The 19134-nt window shown below is 43.4% G+C and overlaps 1 protein-coding gene across 3 annotated transcripts in view; it reads left to right on the top strand.

The window, feature by feature from the left end:
- The window catches only part of col5a1 (procollagen, type V, alpha 1), a 77524-nt gene that overhangs the window by 12028 nt on the left and 46362 nt on the right, over positions 1-19134 (top strand). For all 3 annotated transcript variants that reach the window (XM_053856844.1, XM_053856836.1, XM_053856828.1), the window contains exons 2-4: positions 10568-10735; positions 14993-15206; positions 15323-15485. In XM_053856844.1, coding sequence (XP_053712819.1) covers positions 10568-10735; positions 14993-15206; positions 15323-15485 — 545 coding nt within the window. The remainder of the gene's footprint in view (positions 1-10567; positions 10736-14992; positions 15207-15322; positions 15486-19134) is intronic.

Below are 19134 nucleotides of genomic sequence, written 5' to 3'. Positions count from 1 at the left end.
GAGCAGTGCTTCTTACATCTCTTTAATTATAATAAAAATATTATTATTACTTAATAAATCCCCATTTCTTGCTTTTCTTTCTAGTGTTTTCTTTTTTCAGTGTTTTTTTCCCTTTTTTAGCGGTTTACTTAATTGTCATTTTGTTTTATTTTATTCTCTTTTTCAAATTAAAATTGTGGGTCATAACATTTTTTCATGATATATAAGCTTACTACTACTCATTTAAACATTTTTTTTATGTTCACATTTTTTGTTCCCACCCAATACAAATGGGGCTTTTTTCAAATATGAGAAGTTCCAGCTCTGTTCAACTAATCTTTTTATCACGACAGTTGTTTCACTCAGCAGAGATTCCTTTCCCTTGACTGTCTTTTTTGTGTCTATATCATTTTGCAAAATTCCTTTAGTGTCCCTCAATCTTGTCCAAATGTTTCTGCTAGTCTGTTTAGAGCCCGCTTTGGGGCTGAGGTGTCTGAGGTGTGTTCAGTGTGTTTAATCTACCAGTGCTAATGTCTCCGGTATGATCCCCACCTCTGGTCACATGAGACCCCCCACCACTGTAGCCGCGTCAACAATGAGGCCAACATAACCTCTTGATACTCTCCAGTGAGCTAATAAAGCAGAGAGGATGTGTTTTCAGAACTCACAACAGTGAGAAGTGAGAGCCCTGACATCTGGGTGGAAATCCTCCAATGCAGCTTTAATGACTGAACGATCTAATATCTCTTTCACCTGCGCTGTGTAACACGGGGTTTTCTAACCGAGGAGACTTGTCGTAATGAAAAGGCGATGTATTTCAGGAGGACTGTGTTGTTCTCCAAGTGAGTGTGGCTCCTCTCCGCGGCTGCTAATTACTGTACTTCATGTCCTCAGCGCCAGGTCAAGCATGTGCCTGGAGAGTCCGGCCTCACTTCAGGAAGGCTGGAGGAGGACGGGGGTTAGAGAAGGAGGCAAGAATGTTAATCCCCCTCCCCTCCTCATGAATGCCCTCCTCATTCACTCCGACTGTCCAACGCTGCGACGTCCATGTGTGCACTCAAAGATGGATCTGTTAGCGGGATCCACTTCAGTCCTGGCGTCGAGCCCGAGGCTGGATTATGAATCTTTCTCTCCAAAGCTGCTGCAGAGACAGAAAAAAAAAGTCATCATAGAAAAAAAAATCAGAGTGATGGGGGGTGGAGTGCACGTGAAAACCACTTCACTCCGTCAGAGAAGCGATTTATGATGGTTTTCTTGTAAAAGGCAGCTTTGGGAATGGAGATTTAACTGTCACATTCTCAGCATCAGAGAGGAAGAAAGACTGTTGAACCTTATATGACAAAAGTGTAAGTCTTCAATCTAGCCACTAAGCATCATCGTGCTAATGGCTATGATCCAAAAACTTTGATAAGGTTAGAAGAGGCAATGTCCATAGCTGTCAGATTGTTCAATGACTTTCTGACCCGTGACCTGACCACTCAAAAGCAGCATGATGGATTTGTGAAGAAAAGACGTGAAGTTGTGACCAGAACTTCAAGCTGGTGATCGGTCAAGTACACAAATGCTCGACTTGTTTTGATGTCTGTGATGTTCTAAGTGTTGTATCTTCACACCAAAGGCTACATACATGAAACGTGCAGTTCTTCAAACATTTTTGCTTTGATTTTTAAACGTAGCCATTAACGGCATGATGATGTCTTATTAACACTTCCACTGAGTGGAAGGTTGAACACCTCATATTTTGGGTCTGATGTGTCGATCATGGAACTTTTTTTGACAAGTAAGGTGTTGAACCTTACCTTGAGATCTTACTTTGTGGATGATCAAATGGGTATCTAGACCTGTGGAACATGTGGAATCTGTCCGTGTTGAAGCCAATATCAAGTTGAGTTTGATAAATATAGGAATTGCTTTAATGGACTGCGTGTTGTCTTCTGGCTGGTTTGCTTGTGCAGAACTGCAAGATGCTGTTTTGTGTCCTGTATGTTGTGTTGTCGGTCTTGTCCAACAGTGGCCAAAGGTTTGAACTGAAACCTGCTCATGTACTTGATGTGCTGCGATGCGCATGCGATCTCTCTTAATGGGGTGGATGATCAGTGTTCTACTGTGGGTCTCTCCAGGATGACGGAGCTTCTATCTCTCTGAAGGAGTTCAGACCCTGGCAGAGGAAGCTCCTGTTCTATTGGTCACCATAAAGCAATAGACAAGCGCAGACTGCTTTGTCTTTTGGCTCTGCTCTAAAATCATTCGTATGGACGGATACTCATTGTCTTCATGAGGATATCTGAAGACGCTGCTCTGATCCTTCTGACCCAGATACAGTACTTGATGTTGTCCATCAGTCCAAGAAGCTCATCTCCAACCTGGACATTACACCCTTAACCATGACAATCATAGTGTCAGACTGTGGTGGATGCTGAGGTTCCTGTGAAAATTTATCGGCATCTTTCTATGAAAGTGCTTGGCAGCTGACTCAGAATGTATGTGTATCATATACGTATGATATGTTCTTTAATATCTGTCTGAGAGAAAACTATTTGAACTTCCTTGATGGCGTATGAAGACCCTAAACTGTCCTGCGTGCCAAAATTTCAAAGGTTGCTAATACCTCAAAAGGAAATGTATATGAACTGTGCCACCAGCATGTTTGCCCTACGTCAACACTTCCCTCTCAAGCAACATGAAAGTAGCCCTAATAGACCACTTGAGGAGAAGTGTACACATGCCCAAGTCATACAAACACATTTTTGTGTACCTTGGGAGGGAAACCCCGCTCGGATGCTGTGGTTGGCAGTATTTTTAGCATCACGGGCTGAAAGTGTTGGTCTCCCGAGGGTCAGGAGGATAAACATCTCAGTCTAACAAGGTGGGACTGAGACCAATACCTGTGGCTTAGGATGTGGTCGGGAGGTCTTCCCGCTGGAGGGTCAGCAGCTGGCGACAGGATAGGATGAATGGACGAGTGTGAGAGTTTGTGAAATGCACGTTTTCCCAATGCCCGCTCTGGAACAGTGGAAAAGCCTGGCCTTGAAATATGTTTCTCTGTATATCTCTTGAATTAGGTGGTGACAACATTAAGATATCGTTCTATCTTTCGACTGTCTTGTTAAGTTCCTCTTTTCGTCTTTACTCTCTTGGCCCCCCTGTCTGCACTGCCTTCTTCACCTCCACTTCCGTCATGATCTTCTGACATATTCATTGTGGCATTATAGCACCTCTCTATTACTAAGTTACAATACTAATACTGCACAAAGCTGAAGCCAATGCGTCAGGAGCTGACCATGATCATATTGAGGATCACGTGCCACTGCACACTTAGTTCAGTTGATATGTATGGGATGCTGGTGCCCGAGAAGGCGAACCAAGAAATGATGATGTGATGCATACTTGTCAGTGCCTCCAGTCTTTCATGGACTTTTTTTTAATCCAGTCCTCAAAGAGCCGGGGTAGTGCAGATTTGTTTTCCAACTGGTCAAGGAAGCAGTTTAAACAACAAGGTGACAACCAACTGATAACATTCCCCACCTGGTTGGAACAAAAACCTGCACCTAATGTGGCCCTTTGAGGAACTAATTGCCCACGATGTTTTCTAGAACAACACGACAGGAAGTAAGGACCTTTGTATATTAGCATCTAAAAAACTTGACGTGACAGCTTTTAGCCTTCAAAATGCTCCAGACTGAAATGACTTTAAAAAGTGCTTTATTTACCTTTATCATTTTTTTTTATTTATTAAGGTAAAAAGATGTTGAAACAAGTTTTTTATTATGATGATCTGAGTAGTGACGGCATGTTGTGTGTCTTTGTTTTGCCACGGAGCTCCTGACAAGGGCGGAGCCTGACGGAGGTTTGGATGGGCGGAGTCTGAGAGGTGAAGGTGGGGAATGTTTGTGTGTGAGGAGCCAATCAAAACAGTAGCAGATGTAGAGAGTCAGAAACAGCCATGTTTGTTTACGTCCGCCCCGTATAGTGTTTGAGTGATGCTGCACGAGTGAGTTCCGCTTTTGAGTTCCGTCTATTTTACATGTAAATCATGGGAATTTGGACATTTATGTATGGATTTGCAATCGGGCCCCTTGGCGGCAACATTTGTGGTCAAATGTGAGCGTTTGGCGTCGCACATGACTTCATCTCAACAAGGAGGGAGGGAATATGATGCAGCATCAAGGGGGGCGAAAGGAGACTGAAGTGTTAGGAGGAATTTGCGGGAAAGTCGCGGTGATTGGACAAAATGGCAGTAGCTTGCAGAACTCATGGGGATTGGTTGAAGTTGCGTTAATAGTTGCAATCATAATATCAATTTTTCTTGGAGGAAGTGACTTTTAATCATTGAGTGATGGGTCCACAGGAAAGCCCACTTCATGGATAAAACATTAGCATCGAACATGGGTTACACTGTCATAACAGATTGAAGGGTGTCACATCCTCTTTGTGTACCCCTTATCTATGGCACAGCCCACCAGACACCCACTGGGTGAATGTTCACCTCCTCCGGCTCAAGCTGTTTTGCAGGTGTTGTTGCATCCCAACGTGTTAGCTGATGGCGATAAGCCTGCAATACGCAGAAGGACAGTGTTGGGTGAAGGTTATCCTCTGAACTACCCTCAACATGACATGGGTGAATCCAAACCCTACTATTTGTCAAAAGACCTCTTCCACTACTGCTGCTCCTACCTCCAATACAACAGATCATATTTGTTCGAAGGAAACCTGGCCAACAGCGAGAGGGGATGCTGATGACAGTCGTTTCCTTCCTTCAACGTGTTGATGTTCATTGGATTAGTCGGTGTCGGCATGGATTAGCAGAAGCAACATTCATCGACAGGGGTCGTGACATGGTTAACATCAGCTGGCTCAGGCATCTCGCTGCTTTGCCTCTGACTGAGCTGACAGGCTGTTATTTTAGGCTCATTGTTTTTATGATACGCCATGACATACTGGGGGACATACGGTTAGGAGCCAGGTTCCTCTTCAATCAGAGGTGCTGACATTTGTAAACTGCCCACAGAGATTCCCAGATTGTTTTCTGGAAAGAGTGTTTATCCTCTCACCTTAAAAAACTTAACTCAACAGGGATTTGTTTTAGTCTTCTGATGGTGTTTGACATATGAAGTCAGCGTTTAGATGCCGACCACAAGAGACTTCAGCCGGGGAAGGACGTGTCCATAAAAGGAAATGAGGAGACTGTTGGCATGGACCTGGCGTCATGAGGACGATGGAAAAGGTTGGAGTTGTTGGTGAAACAGTCTGCGAGTTGCAGACGAGCACAATCAAGTGCCACTATTAGCTCTTTACTGCTGGGGTTTAATACAACCACACGCGCCATATTTAAACTGTACTTACAGTTCTGCTAAGTCCCGCTTTCATTTTATTTATCTCCACCAGCGTAATAGGCAGTTACTTGAGAGGGGATTACCGCGGCGGCTCTTGTGGCTGTCACTGTGAGCGCTTGTGGCTGTCTGAGCAACGACTGCAAGGCTACGAGTTTTGTTTTCGGTCAACCAGGGCGCTCATTAAAAGTCGTGCCAGTTTCTTTAAGCGTACGTGTCGGTGGTTGAGAAACAATAGCCGGTTTTGTCCTGGCCACAAATGACTTCGGCCGTGATTTTGTGTAATTCAATGTTCTACAGCAGTGTTTTATGGATGAAAAGAAATTATGTCAGCCAAATTTCATGTGTTCATGAAGTGTGAGCGCCAGAGATGCTTCAAAATGAATAAGTAGCGACATGTTTGTAGCTGAGAACAGCGACATACGACCAAAAGACAACAGGCAGGTCTTTAAATTTGTGTTGCAGGAGCGGCTATCCAGAAATATTACCAAGTGTTCCATAAACCTGGGGCATCCTGACTTCCGCAAACTACCTCGATTGCCTGCTCTAGATGCTGTGGATGTTTAACCCCCTTTCAGTTTTGGATCAAACTGCTGCAGATCCACTGAAGCCCCTATAATGGCAGATGCCTATAGGTCTAGCTATCCCAACGGTTGAAGGAAGCACGGGTCTCCAGCTGAAGGAACCTGTGACTGTTATGAATGAGTTGGCTCCTCACTTTAGCCATGAGAGTTGTGCCTGGGTTAGACGCCATGAGGACACCACACCAATTCAAAAAGCTGTTTCTGATTTCACAGTATTTTTTTTTTTTGCCAAAACCAACCCCAGTCTTCACCATGGTCATAACAGTGTGCTAGCTCTGGTGCTGCAAGAAACAACTGACCAACCAATAGTAAACACACAGTAACATCACGTCGAATGACTTCAGTGAATCGTGTAGTTTGTAAAGTCGGTGTATTCCCTGTTGGCTTCATGGCAGCATGTCTTCAGTCAACCCACCAGCTTAGCTGCACCATCCAGCACAGTTCTTGGGTGGTATCCCGTAAAGTCTGGGGTTCATTGGAGAAGTGGAGGAGGTTTGGTTTTACTAGACTGTTTGATAAATGAAAGGGCCGCATCATAAAGCCAAGTCTTTGATTGTCCGTATAAAAGATAGAACTCTGGGCCATCAAAAATAGCTGCGTTCAACTGAAGTCCAAGATCAGTAGTGCGAGTGTTCTCATCAAATAATGCCGATCAGTCTATTTCCTTGGTCTCTTATGACAGAAAATAAGAGCATTTCGAGGCAGGAGATGATAAAAGGTTTGCACTGCCAATGAAATCCTCAGGCTTTACTGCCTGGGGTCTATATGGAGGGTACTTTGAGTAGTGATGGGCTGATGAGACACAGCACAGTACGACCAAAGGTTTTATAGAAATGGTTGTTCACACCAAAGATTTTAGAGCCTGGGGCACCATCTAGTAGGATCAGAAAATGAGGACAGTGTTTCATGAAGCCTCATCTGCATTTGAGGGTGTCGGCATGATCAAGTATGACTGGAAGAGACCCGGGGTCTTCACCTGTCTTCGCCTGTCATGGTGACGTAGGATAGTGAAAAGCTTGCCAGTAATATTATTATTACCAAGGGATGGGAGGAGTAGGAAAGTAAAGCAACTGCTAAATCTCAATACAGAGAGCCAAAAATCACCCAAAGGTGATCTGAAAAGCGTGTCCTTCATGGTGTGCTAGATTTTGAAACTGGTAGTCATATGTGAAATGTAAAACCATCAATTTAACGGTGACCCGACCACAGGGTTCTGCTTCTCTCGCTAATCACTGACTCCAGAGGGATAGATCTATTCTGGGCATTTTTTCTATTCTCTTTCATGGGTGAACCCGAATTTTGGCGGCGTATAATTGTAAATATTGAGCTAGTGTGAGTTATGTGGCATATTTAAGTTCCACAACAAGTGTTCGCTGGACTGTACTGAGCTCTAGATGAGCAAAATTGCTCAAACATCTTGAACTTGGCAAGAAAACAGTTCTAGAAATACGTTTGTGAAGGATCCAGATCTCTGACTTAAAGCACCATTGTTTCCTTCACAGCAGATGTTTGGCAGTGTAGAGGATGATGCTAGTTGGTAAGAGGGTGTGGCGCACACCTGTATATTTGGGATAGAGTGAGGCACTAGATGGAAGACCCCTGACTCCACTGAGGGGCTGACCTTCACGTTCCTCCCTGCTCCTGCTGAAGGCTGATACGCCTCCTTGTTCAGCCTCACCTTGTTCTTCGTTTTGGCTTCTCATTCTCCCACTCCTTGTGCTGGTGTACATCTTGAGGGGCACGTCCCAACCACCTGCACCATTGTGACTTCACACATATTGAACATTAAATGTTCCCGAGGTCAAGAGTGGAACCCAGATTTAACTGCCTTTAGCTTTGTTTTGTCTCTTTACGATGGATTGACTTGTAAAAATATCTTCACAAAACGGTCCCAAACTAGAGAAGGCATTTTTCATGTTTAGATGACAGCGCGTCTCGACCTTTGATGAGTGACACTTCCCTGCCTCAGGCCACATGGAAGTCAATGAAATTCTGTCATCACTTTAAACTTCATTACTGAAGTCCATTTGTCTCGCTGACTCTGAGCTTTAGTGTGTAACTCGCTTGACTTGAGGCTAGTTTTGCAGAAGGGCGTGGTGCTTTGGGATTAACAGTTGAAAATGAGCTTCCATTTCCAAGCGTAATGGTTCCTCCTGCGGGGATCCACATTAAGTTGAGATGGGATAATGGTTTTCCTCCAGAACAGGAAGAGTGGGTCAACTCAGGAGAGGGTCTGTATCTCTGACCTACATCTCTACGGTCCAGACATGTGGAGTGTTTGTTGTCTCATCACAAACTGGTGTCCAGTCCAGAGCTGGAGGTCTGTGCTAGAACAAATACACACACTGGCCACTGAAAGGCTCCAGGATGGTTTGTTTTCCAGTGGTGTTATCTCACACCATTCCTAATGGATTTAAAAGCGAAAGGTGGCCAGGGATGTCGGGGTCAAACCTGGGTATGGGCTTAATCTGGGGTGGGGAAGGTAAACCACCTTCACAGTCGAGTATTGTGGTGGAGTTACATTAGTTTGATTGTGATCAGGGGGTGTTTTTAAGTTTCTCCACCATGTCTACTGTGGGAAGTGTCTTCTAGCTTGGTGGGCAACAACACGTGCCTCAAAGGTGAAAAGCTGGCATTGTCAATTCATTTATGGGCCTGCGTCTTTATCAGAGAGTGTTTTGAGAGGTATGACTGGGTGACTGAGCGATGGGTGACGTTTCTTCGCTTCATCTTCTTGATGAAGTTTTGTTGGCGTGTGTACGGTATGTTCTCCCAATGGATGACTTCCTGTGATTTTCTCCCAAAGCCGGTTAGTCCACTTGTCAACTCATTCCATTTCCAGTGCTTTTCCCGTATTTCTCAACTGTAATTTAATTAAATGTGTTCTTAAAAGCAGAGTAACTGTATTATTGCAACATTTTAATTATAATTATAAATACAATGTTTTATATCACACACATTTAAGCAAAATGCATGACATGGATATGATTCACTTAGCATGAGAAGGGGGTTATTTTGAGGGAGCGTCTCACAATTTAGACCAAATTTTGATTATTAATCCACATGTTGTCCTTGCCAATATTTTATTGTTTTTGTATTTCTTGAATCTAATGTGTCAACATCATTCATCTGAACCTGAAGAGCTTTGAAGAGCTACTGCAGCAAACTAATTCAAATTACAATAAGATTGCCTTAGTGTTGATGCACAGTTTAGTTTAACATGGTGTTTTCTACACAGTGTACATCGTGGATGTCACTATTGATTATGGAACTTCAAAAAGAGAAACAAAAAAAGATGGGAGAGGAGTTGGGTTTTGAAGCAGCAACTGAATGGACAACTAATAATGCATTCTGTTTCGTCTCTCACTTCCATTCAAGAAGTGCAAGTCCTCTGGATTGAAGTTGAGCGAGCAAAACTCATCCTACATGTTAACATCATTTTAGTCACATTAACAGTCACATCATCAGCTTTAGTTGCCTTTGTCCTCAGAGATCAGAACAAGAGTGAAAGTGATGTGCCCTTGCTGCTGGCTCAGCTCTTTTTTGCCTGGAGGAATTCAACTGAACATTTGTCCTCCTTGATATCTGTGAGCTCCAACCAAACTTTGGAGACAGTTGGATACGCTCCACTCAGTGTAAAACACCGAATCCGTGTTGTGAATTTAAGCCATGGATTGATGATGGGATCTTCAGTCTAAGCTCAGACTGATAATGCTCAGATTTTATTTTTTCAATATACATGCACCTAAAACTGCATTGCAACCAAGACTACAAGACTAGACTACAATAAAGCTAATTTTTAAAGCAAAAATATTGTCGTAATCATGTCTCTGACATGATTTTATCTTCGTTATCATGTTTTGGCCGTTGTGAGCTTTAGCTTCACATTTTTGCTAGCTCAGATGACATAGTCACATGACATTAGAAGGAAATCCAATGTGATGTCACTGCCTCATTTATTGTCATCGTGGATGGTGCAATGTGAGAAGTGGAGGAAGAGTGATGCCAGGAATCCTCGCTGCACACGTGCGGCGCAATCACGGCTAAGTTTTAGTTTGAATGTGTTTTCAATTGATGCGCACGTGAGCTGTGTCGATGACTTCCAGCTGGTGGTTGTTGTAGTCCACAAGCACTTATTTAGTCTTCCACCCCCTCTGGTGCTCTCAGATGGGTCTATTGTGCGTCTTGTTTTCTTTGGGAGCGGCGTGTGTGTGGTCTCTCCAGCCCAGACTCCTGTACATGCCATTGACGCTTTGCATTGACTCCACAACACAAAAATGTGAAGGTAACAGAAGCTTTTGTGGCACAACGGTGTCGTAAACTCTCCCGGTATTTGTCCAAGTGTCTTAACAGCCCTGTTGCATGTGCGACCGTCCCTGCAGACACTCCTGTTGAGACAACTGGGCTCACTCTGGCTGGAGGAACAGATGTTTGTTCGGAGCGGTTTTGGCACACAGGGGTGCGGTACAAGGTCAAACTGTGTGTCACGTCGCTCTGACCCGGTGCCGGTCACAGCTGGGACGCCAAGTGTGCTAATTGTACGGTTGTGGCCGAAGTGAGGCGGCGGTTTGTGGAGAAAGTTCTCATGTAACCCGCGACCTTCTCTGGTTGATGCTATTTTGAAGAACGGCGAGTCATCGAATCTGACACGTGTCCTTCTTTGTTTCCCCACAGCTGACCCAGCAGACCTCTTGAAGATTTTAGATTTTCACAATTTACCTGACGGTGTTTCGAAAACGACGGGTTTCTGCTCACATCGGAAATCTACACAAGGATCCGATGTCGCCTACCGAGTGACTAAAGAGGCCCAGCTCAGCGCTCCAACCAAACAGCTCTATCCAGGTGAGTGACAGGGTGGTTCTTCCTTTTATAGGGCGATCGAGTCGCTGGGGCAGCAAGACGAATACTGGACTTCTGTCTTTCCAAGGACCGTCTTTGCCCATCGTGGGTTATACAGATGCAGTCAAAAGACTGAGTGCTCCTAGTTGCGTTCTCTGTGGAAGGGTCCAAAAATGCAGTTGTGATCCGCAGGCTCAGATCCATCAAACTTTCTAAAACGTTCTGACAGGGGTAACACATATGAAACATTTCACAAGATGAAACTCAGAAGCCACGAGCAGAGCATTACACAGCATTGAGTCTGATTTTATTCATTAAAATCCGACTCAATTAAAAATCTCACCCAGGACTCACGGGTTATGAGTCTCAAATGGTGCGGGTCCATCGTGCAGTTTTTGAAGACCAGATGCGGGGTGTCCGAGTCGTCCATCTGGTTTGACTTTGAGATAAAAATGGTTTCAGAAATACTGGGTAGATCTCGCCAAATTCCTGCCCTGGAATATCTGGGGTGGGAGGAGCTGGAATCAGTGAAAACAGACGGTGGAGTTTGGGGTTCCACTTCTGCTGTGGTGCTGACGTGGCTGTTGTTCCCCCTCAAGCATGGCACTCTCTGCCCGGACTTGAGCTGAAGTCCTCCTTTACCGCAGGAGCCCGATGACCTGCTTTTGCTATGATAGTTATTGTCATCCAGCCTGAGCGCTGATGTGGCACAGACGTGCAGAGTAATCCCTGTAAACTGAGCTCAGATTGGACGGCGTCCCAGTATATGGTTGCTCTCTGGATCTTTGATCCTTGCCAAGCCTCTCTTCTTATTCAGGCTTATAATAAAGCCAGAAGAGCTGCTGCGTCCTGTCGTCTTTCCCAATCACACAAAATACAGCTTGCTTTGAAGGTTGCACACGCTGCACTGGATTCTCCACCAACGTCTGGAGTTTTAACCAGTTTACAGAGTAGATGCTGCCAGGTTCTCACGTTCTCTGCAACCACCATGTATTAGAATTACTGTACAGCTTAGTCAGATCAGCGTAGTCAGATCATTTTTCTATTATGAATATTTGGCGACTTAAAGCATAAAAACAAATGTGAAAAAATGTGATAAATAAAACTTGTAGTAAGTAAGTAAAATTCTATAAAAAGATGTATCTATTCTGACTCTGACCTCTAGGGGGCAGAAAGGCTGCTTCACCTCACCCACCAGTTATGATGTCACTGATTTATTAACTGTTGTATTCCTTGGTGACTGCCCTGAATCCTGACGTGTAATCCATTGACCAACTGGGAGTCACACATCCCAGAACTGCAGTGGTTCCCAGAGGCGCGAGAAGACTGCGACGCCTCGGTGATGCAGACGTTTCCTCATTAGACAAACAGGAAATGACTCGTCAGACTCCCAAAATCATAATAACACAAGCTTTTATGATGTGAGGGAGGAGTGACGACGGAGGCCAGGTGGCGCTCTTCAGCTGACACTCTCACCTGACAGTCAGGGAATGAAAGTTTGGTGGCAAACATCTGGATTTAATCCTGACGGGAAGGAACTCCACTGGATTGACAGCAGTTGGCGGTTTTAGGTAAAATGCTGACTCGTGCTAATGAGGAGTAGAAGTGTGCACGTGCGTTTTCAGTTTCTGGAGGTGGGATGTGATCGGACTTTTCACCACAGTTGTAAAAATGCTCAATAGCAACAGTTAAATGATCAGCCCTCTAATTATAATAATGATTATTTCTTACATTTTAAAACTAATAAATAAATGTTATTATTATTATTTTTTTAATTATGATTTTTATCAATGACTTATGATGCATTCCAGTTACTTCAGGAGTCGGAGGTTTTGAGGAATGTCGGTTCAGCACGTTCCATTTACCTAACATGAATATATATCTGTATCTATCTATCTGTCTATCTATCTATCTATCTATCTATCTATCTATCTATCTATCTATCTGTCTATCTATCTATCTATCTATCTATCTATCTATCTATCTATCTGTCTGTCCGTCCGTCCGTCCGTCCATCCATCTATCTATCTATCTATCTATCTATCTATATATATATATATAAATATATATATATATATATATATATATATATATATATATATGACTGAAACACCAAGAAAACACCAAGAAAGAAAAAAGTCTTAATAAAATACAAATAAGTAAAATCTATATTTATATCTATCTATCTATCTATCTAGATGTATATATATATACACTTTTCTCAACAACTAACCTTGTCCACCTGGACAGTAAAGACAACGCCCAACTTTTGTAATATAATTTGCAGTCTACAATGTATTTTGGGGGCCGAACCAAGGATTGTGGGTGATTTAATGAGCGTGTGCATCCAAAAAAAGAATCAGTTCCAGACCTGACCTCCAGTGGGAGTTTTGACTGTCTCCATATTTTAATCAGAAATATGTTCTAGTGTCAGAACCTCCAGACCCGATACCCCGATCAATACTCTCCAGGATCCAAAAGGATGGACTTCCTTTTTCACACTTCTCTGAGTCATGAAAAAATGACCCGGCAGCAGACGCGAGGTGTCGTGCGAGTCAGACTCGTTTGTCAAACTCTCTTTAATTGCTGTTTTTAGAAGCTGGAGTGTCGTGGGCCGCCACGTCTGGGTTTGTTGTTCATTTTTAGTCTGAAACTGAAGGTGGTTTAAATCCCCGAGCGTCTGGCTCCGCGACGTTTCCATTCCAGACACATGAGGAATGAGGTATCTCTCATCTGGTGGTCTGAAGAAACAGTTTCGGACCATTCCTGAGAAACCTGAGCTCCCCATCCCCCCCACCTCCCTGTCCCCTTCCCCACCTTGCCATGTCCTGTGGAGCAGCAGACAAAAGAGCCTTCTTAACATTCTTCTGCTCTTTTACTGCCATTTTTTTCTATTTTTGTCTGTCTCATTTCTTTCAAGCTGCCAATATCAATGTCTGGTGGACTGATGGGTGATACTATTTAATTGAATATTTTTTAAATAGTCCATATAAGAAATATATGTATACATATAAAACCAAGATGGTATTTTATTTCCCTCCCCCAGAAAAACAAACAAAAGAATGTTTATTGATCATCACACACAGTTTCTAAGCAATTCATAATGTAAATGAGGAATTTGTGTACAGAAAAAGTAATATGGGTGAAATATTCCAAACCACTCAATCATGGAGGCTTATGGCTGAAAGATGAATGAATGAACATTTTGTATCCCACATTATATTCCATTTTAATTAATAAAAGCCTTATGTCAATATGAAGACTACAATGTGCTTGTATTCGAAAATAATTCTATTGTTTGTGTGTATCCTTTAAAACAATCAGTTACACAAATGAAATAAGTACATTTTAGGTGATAATTGAAATAGAAAAAAAAAATTCCGTGAGCATATGAACAGAAAGTAGAAGATACATATACAGTGACTTCATATGCAACAATAGAAAATCAATGTAAAAAAAAACAGGAAAATTGTCAAGTCAAGAAGCCAAATTGGAAAGATAACTTTATGCCTAAATGTTTTTATAAGAAGATTGTTCCGTAATATAAGTATAAAAAAAAAAACATTTTCTCGCAGTCTGAATCCTGCAACAACAACGTGGCTAATATATGGATCTCCTGGACTGGAGACGGGGTGTCCATTGTCCAGTTTGGTTCATGAGTCAGTCTCCATGCTGGACCCCGTTTAGTTCTGAGAACTTTCAACAGTCGGCTCCTCTGAAACCTTTTTTGTCTTTCGAGAATTCCGTCCCGCGTTCAGGGGTCCCAGAGGGAGAAAACCCAAATGTGTCCCGCAGATGTTCCGGAGCTCGAACTGGTGTAGCCGGAGGACAGTTAGTCCGTCTCCGTCCTCATGAAACCTGATTATCAACTGCTGTTTTCATCGGAGTGAAAAGAAACCCCAAATTCCATCGGAACGTCTCGGCATCTGGTGGATCCATCACCGGTGGGAGAGGAAGAGGAAGGGAGGAAGAGAGGGAGTGTGAGATCGTTTTACACGTCTCTTTGGATCACATGTTTTTGTTGTTAAGCTCCTGCTGATTCTCATTTGCACTCTTTTAAACAGCTCAATGATATTCCTCAAGCATCATCAAGACCATGAGAAACCGGGTTTCATCATTTTTATTTTTCAAGCATAAATGTTGCAAAGTGGAGTGACACCATGATGTTTACTCGTGGATGTGACCAGGAGGTTTACATACACCTCCCCTGAACCTCAGACTCTTAAGCTAGGTTTTGACTTCCCTTTCTCCCTCTGCCAGGTGATGTTTTCCCAGAGGACTTTTCCATCATGGCCACGGTGAAGCCGAAAAAGGGCAGCCAGTCCTTCCTGCTGTCATTCTACAATGAACAGGGAATCCAGCAACTGGGAATGGAAGTGGGACGCTCCCCAGTCTTCCTGTATGAGGATCACACCGGCCAACCCAGCCCTGAGGACTACCCACTGTTCAGAGGAATCAACCTGGCAGACGGAAAGTAGGTTGAGGGTTCAATGTAAAATCCACTCAAGTGACAGTTGCGTCATCAGAAAGTCTGGACAGATTCAGTTGGTTAAATCCATAATAGATTGTCAATGTCTCGCTGTCCTCTAGGTGGCACCGAGTGGCCATCAGTGTCCACAAACAGACCATCACCCTCATCCTGGACTGTAAAAAGAAGCCCCCCCTGAAGTTGCTCCGCAGCCGCCACCCCATCATCGACACCAAAGGAATTATCGTGTTCGGAACGAGAATACTTGACGAAGAAGTCTTTGAGGTGAGTTGCTCCTCGAAAACTTCTTGTGCATAGGAAGTTCTCCTTGGATTTCCTTGTGGTTCTGGCAAAGAAAAAATATATGTTAAAAACATTCCTCAATATAAATATTAACAAAATGTAATATTTATATCAAAAGTTAAAAACAATCAATAATAAAAAGTGTAGCGAATATACATAACATATATAACAGTATGTATACACTAACTTCATTATTTTAGTTTTTTACACTAATGTATGATCTCAAAAGTGATGAAAGTATATCCTTGAAAATATTAATATTTTGGGAGCTGATGCGACATTTCTTGTGATCATTTAATGTACTTCTTGCGTCAACTTCAGTGTAAGAATTTGTTAATTCCTCCATTCACATCTATGTACTTTTCAAATGTAAATCTGTGTTTGTCTGACCGTAGCACCTGTTAATATTCTGCTGTACCTTGTGGATATAGACTGCGCCTAGAAAGAGCTTTTGTGATGATATTAGTGGCTTTTCAAGACACACACACACGTCGACGAGGGGAATACTGTCGTCTTTGTCCCGCCATCGTTGTGCTTGTTTAAAGGAGGATTAGTGTGTGAGGCCGAAGCCCTCCGTAATAATTAGGAACAGAGGCTGACTGATATGACTGATGCCGAGCCAGAGGACCTTTAGCCCCGCGGGTGCTCTGCCACATCAGACAATAAGGGACGATGACATCACTTGCGTCCAAACACAACTGATGGGTCCCATGCTCCCTGAGTCATTAGAGTCCAGTAGAGAGTTCTTGTTGCAAGCTAAGATTTCTTCTGTGAAAGTCCAAAGTCCAAGTCTGAAACCCAATAGTCAGAGATCTGCCCAGTACTGTTTTAAAAAGTAAGCGTTATCTTGAGCTCACATTTGTGTACATGTCCAGTTGCTAGGTTTTGGAAAACGGCCTAAAGTTAGAGTGAGAGTGCTGTGCAGCAGAGAGCCAGACTGACTGTGATGGACTTGTGCTATCTAGTGATGAAATGGCTACGTTAGGCTACACCACCTGAAAAGGTAGCTGCTACACTGGTCAGGAAGCAGGTGCTTGGAGGGTTGGGAAGTACCGACTATAACACGGAAAGGAGGAAGGAAAATAGATCTTGTTCATACATATGTCGCAGTGGTCTATAAGTCGCAGGTGCAGTGGTGCTGTTTGCGCTGTAGAAAGGTCAGTGGTGCACCTGGCTTAAAAATGCATGGAACTGGTTTTGGAAACGGGGTCCAGCATGGAGACTGATTCATGAAGCAAACAATGGCAATGCTCTGAACTTGAATCATCAACTCCTCACATCTTTTATTGACATTAAAGAGCGCAAAATTCACTGTTTTCGCCCACGTGTCTGAAGTTCCGACACCATAGCCGGTCCTGCATCTCGTCTCCGGTCCTCCGGGAGAGGTCAATAAAACGCCTGTGATTTCATCGCTTTGATGTGACGATGCTCAATATTTGGCAGCATCACGCTCTTTAGCCTGTACAAATCCATATACAGTAATAGACGTTTTTTTCCTCCAGACATTACGACATTAGATTACGGTTCTTGTTAGTTAGGCAGGTGGGTTTGTGGGTAGTGTGAGCAGCTACCATGTGAGAGGCTGGATGGTACTTGTTAGATATAGGTAGCAGTAGACATTTAGGTTGAGGGATAAATGGTTGGTAGGTTGATACTATTTGAGGTAGGGTGTGCGATCGTAAGGCAACAGTGATGCTGTGGTCTGATGGCAGGTTGGGCGATCAATGTTTGGTGGGAGTTTAATCTATATTCATATGTAATTACGCTGGATTGAAAGCCAGGTAGATATGTCGATAGGAAAACTTGAAACGGGAGCACTACGTAGCGTCTGTGTCACAAAACCAAGAGATGGCTCAGTAGACATCCACCAATGAAGGTTCAGAGCAATGGACACAGAGTGGTTGCTCTTGAGGGAGGTTCCTCGGTGGTACTGGTTTATGTCTTTAATACTTTTGGGGACCCAGTGGGGAGCTACATTGAGCTACCTCAGTGTGCCTTTGTACGAGGCCAGAGATTTACTGTTCAATGCTGGGATGAATTCCTAAACCATGACACGTTGTCCACTGTTTTGGCCACTGCAGCTAGACACGCCTCAAGATGCAGGTGATAGCGAGATGACTACATGCGACCCAGCTGGCCTGCAGACAGGCACTTACCGTGGGAATGAAGGGACGTTTAGTGAGATATTTGCAGCCCTCTTGCTGTGTGTCTGCCAGTTAGGAGCCAGGACAGGCTCCAATGAGTTCACAAAATGGAAAATATGCCACATAGTTTCCAAATTATACTCTGCGCCCGGAGCTCTCCCCCCTGACTCTATTTCACAGTTCAGTCTGCTCCTCTCATGGTCTCTCTGTCTAACTGGGTCGGCTGGATTTGTCTGAAAAGTAGAAGGTTTTTGATCAACTGAACTGGTCTTGACTGAGCTCTGAAACTCTTTCTTGATCATGATGAATGGGTTGTTTGGAAGGTAACATGGTAGGCACCAACCATAATGGGTACGTAGGAGGGTACGCAGCAGTTATGTTGTGTTGATATAATTGTAGGCCCCTACTTCATAAATGGGTCGGTAGCAAGCTGGTATGTAGATATGAAGTTGGTTGGTAGATGTATCCTGTAGGTAGGTAGGGAGGTAGGTTCTCGAGAATGTAGGTAGGGGTTACGTAGGTAGGTAGATACTTTAATGGAAACTAGCTCTAAAGGTCAGATGACATCTGTGGAAGATGGATGGGTGGTGAGTAAGTTGTTCGAAACGCAAATGAAGTTTATGGCTAAGTGTTGAGGTAAATATTTAGCAGGTGAATGCTTGGTAAATGCAGAGGAGACACTGGGAGAAGACTTCGATGTGATCTAAGACGTGATTTTGGCAGCTGTATGGTGGTTGGTTGAATGTATACATATCCTGCAGAAGTAACTGACTCGGCAGAATTTACAGCTGACTCTAGTCCCTTAAGAGTCTGCTTTCTCAAGTCCAGTTGTGTGGACTGAAGTGGTTTGTGGTCCGGTGGCTGACATGGACTCTGTGGTCAGGTGCTGCTCTCTCAAATGTTTCCACAGCAGCTTGTGCTGCCAGTGAAGCCAATAAAGGTAAATGTGGGGAGAATGTAAGAAGAAGCCGCATCTCACTGTCGGGACAGTGATTAGCGTCGGTGGTGGACGTGACTCATTGATAGATAGATAGATAAATTTCAGCTCATTTGTGATCCTGGTCGAGGGATTTAAATATGTACATCATAGTTGTTGTGTGGCAGATTCCATATACTGTTTTTATGACCGCGAGTTGGAGAATTTGACTCATGTAAGTGAGTGTTGATTTCTGTTGAGTGTGGCACTAGCTAGGTGTCAACACGTAAGTGACCAATAATGCTAACGATGTTAGCATTTTGCTGAGCCTCTTCAGTGCCTCTGAGGTTATTCTAAAGAATGACCTTGACAGTGTCTGTAGGAATAAACAAATGCTTGCATGAGGAAAGTGTTATTGCCCTCGCTGGTGTTGATAGCATTTTCCTTTAAGGCACATTTAGAACGGATACAAAATTTGGGATTAATTTTCCATTAGTGGGGAGTTAACTCATCTTTAGTGCGATTAATTGAGATGAAAAAACTGAAAAATCTATTGACAGCCCAACTGATA

Source organism: Synchiropus splendidus, chromosome 1 (assembly GCF_027744825.2).
Source record: "Synchiropus splendidus isolate RoL2022-P1 chromosome 1, RoL_Sspl_1.0, whole genome shotgun sequence".
In the NCBI taxonomy this organism is placed as follows: Eukaryota; Metazoa; Chordata; class Actinopteri; order Syngnathiformes; family Callionymidae; genus Synchiropus; species Synchiropus splendidus.
This window is presented reverse-complemented; position numbering and strand designations above follow the sequence as displayed.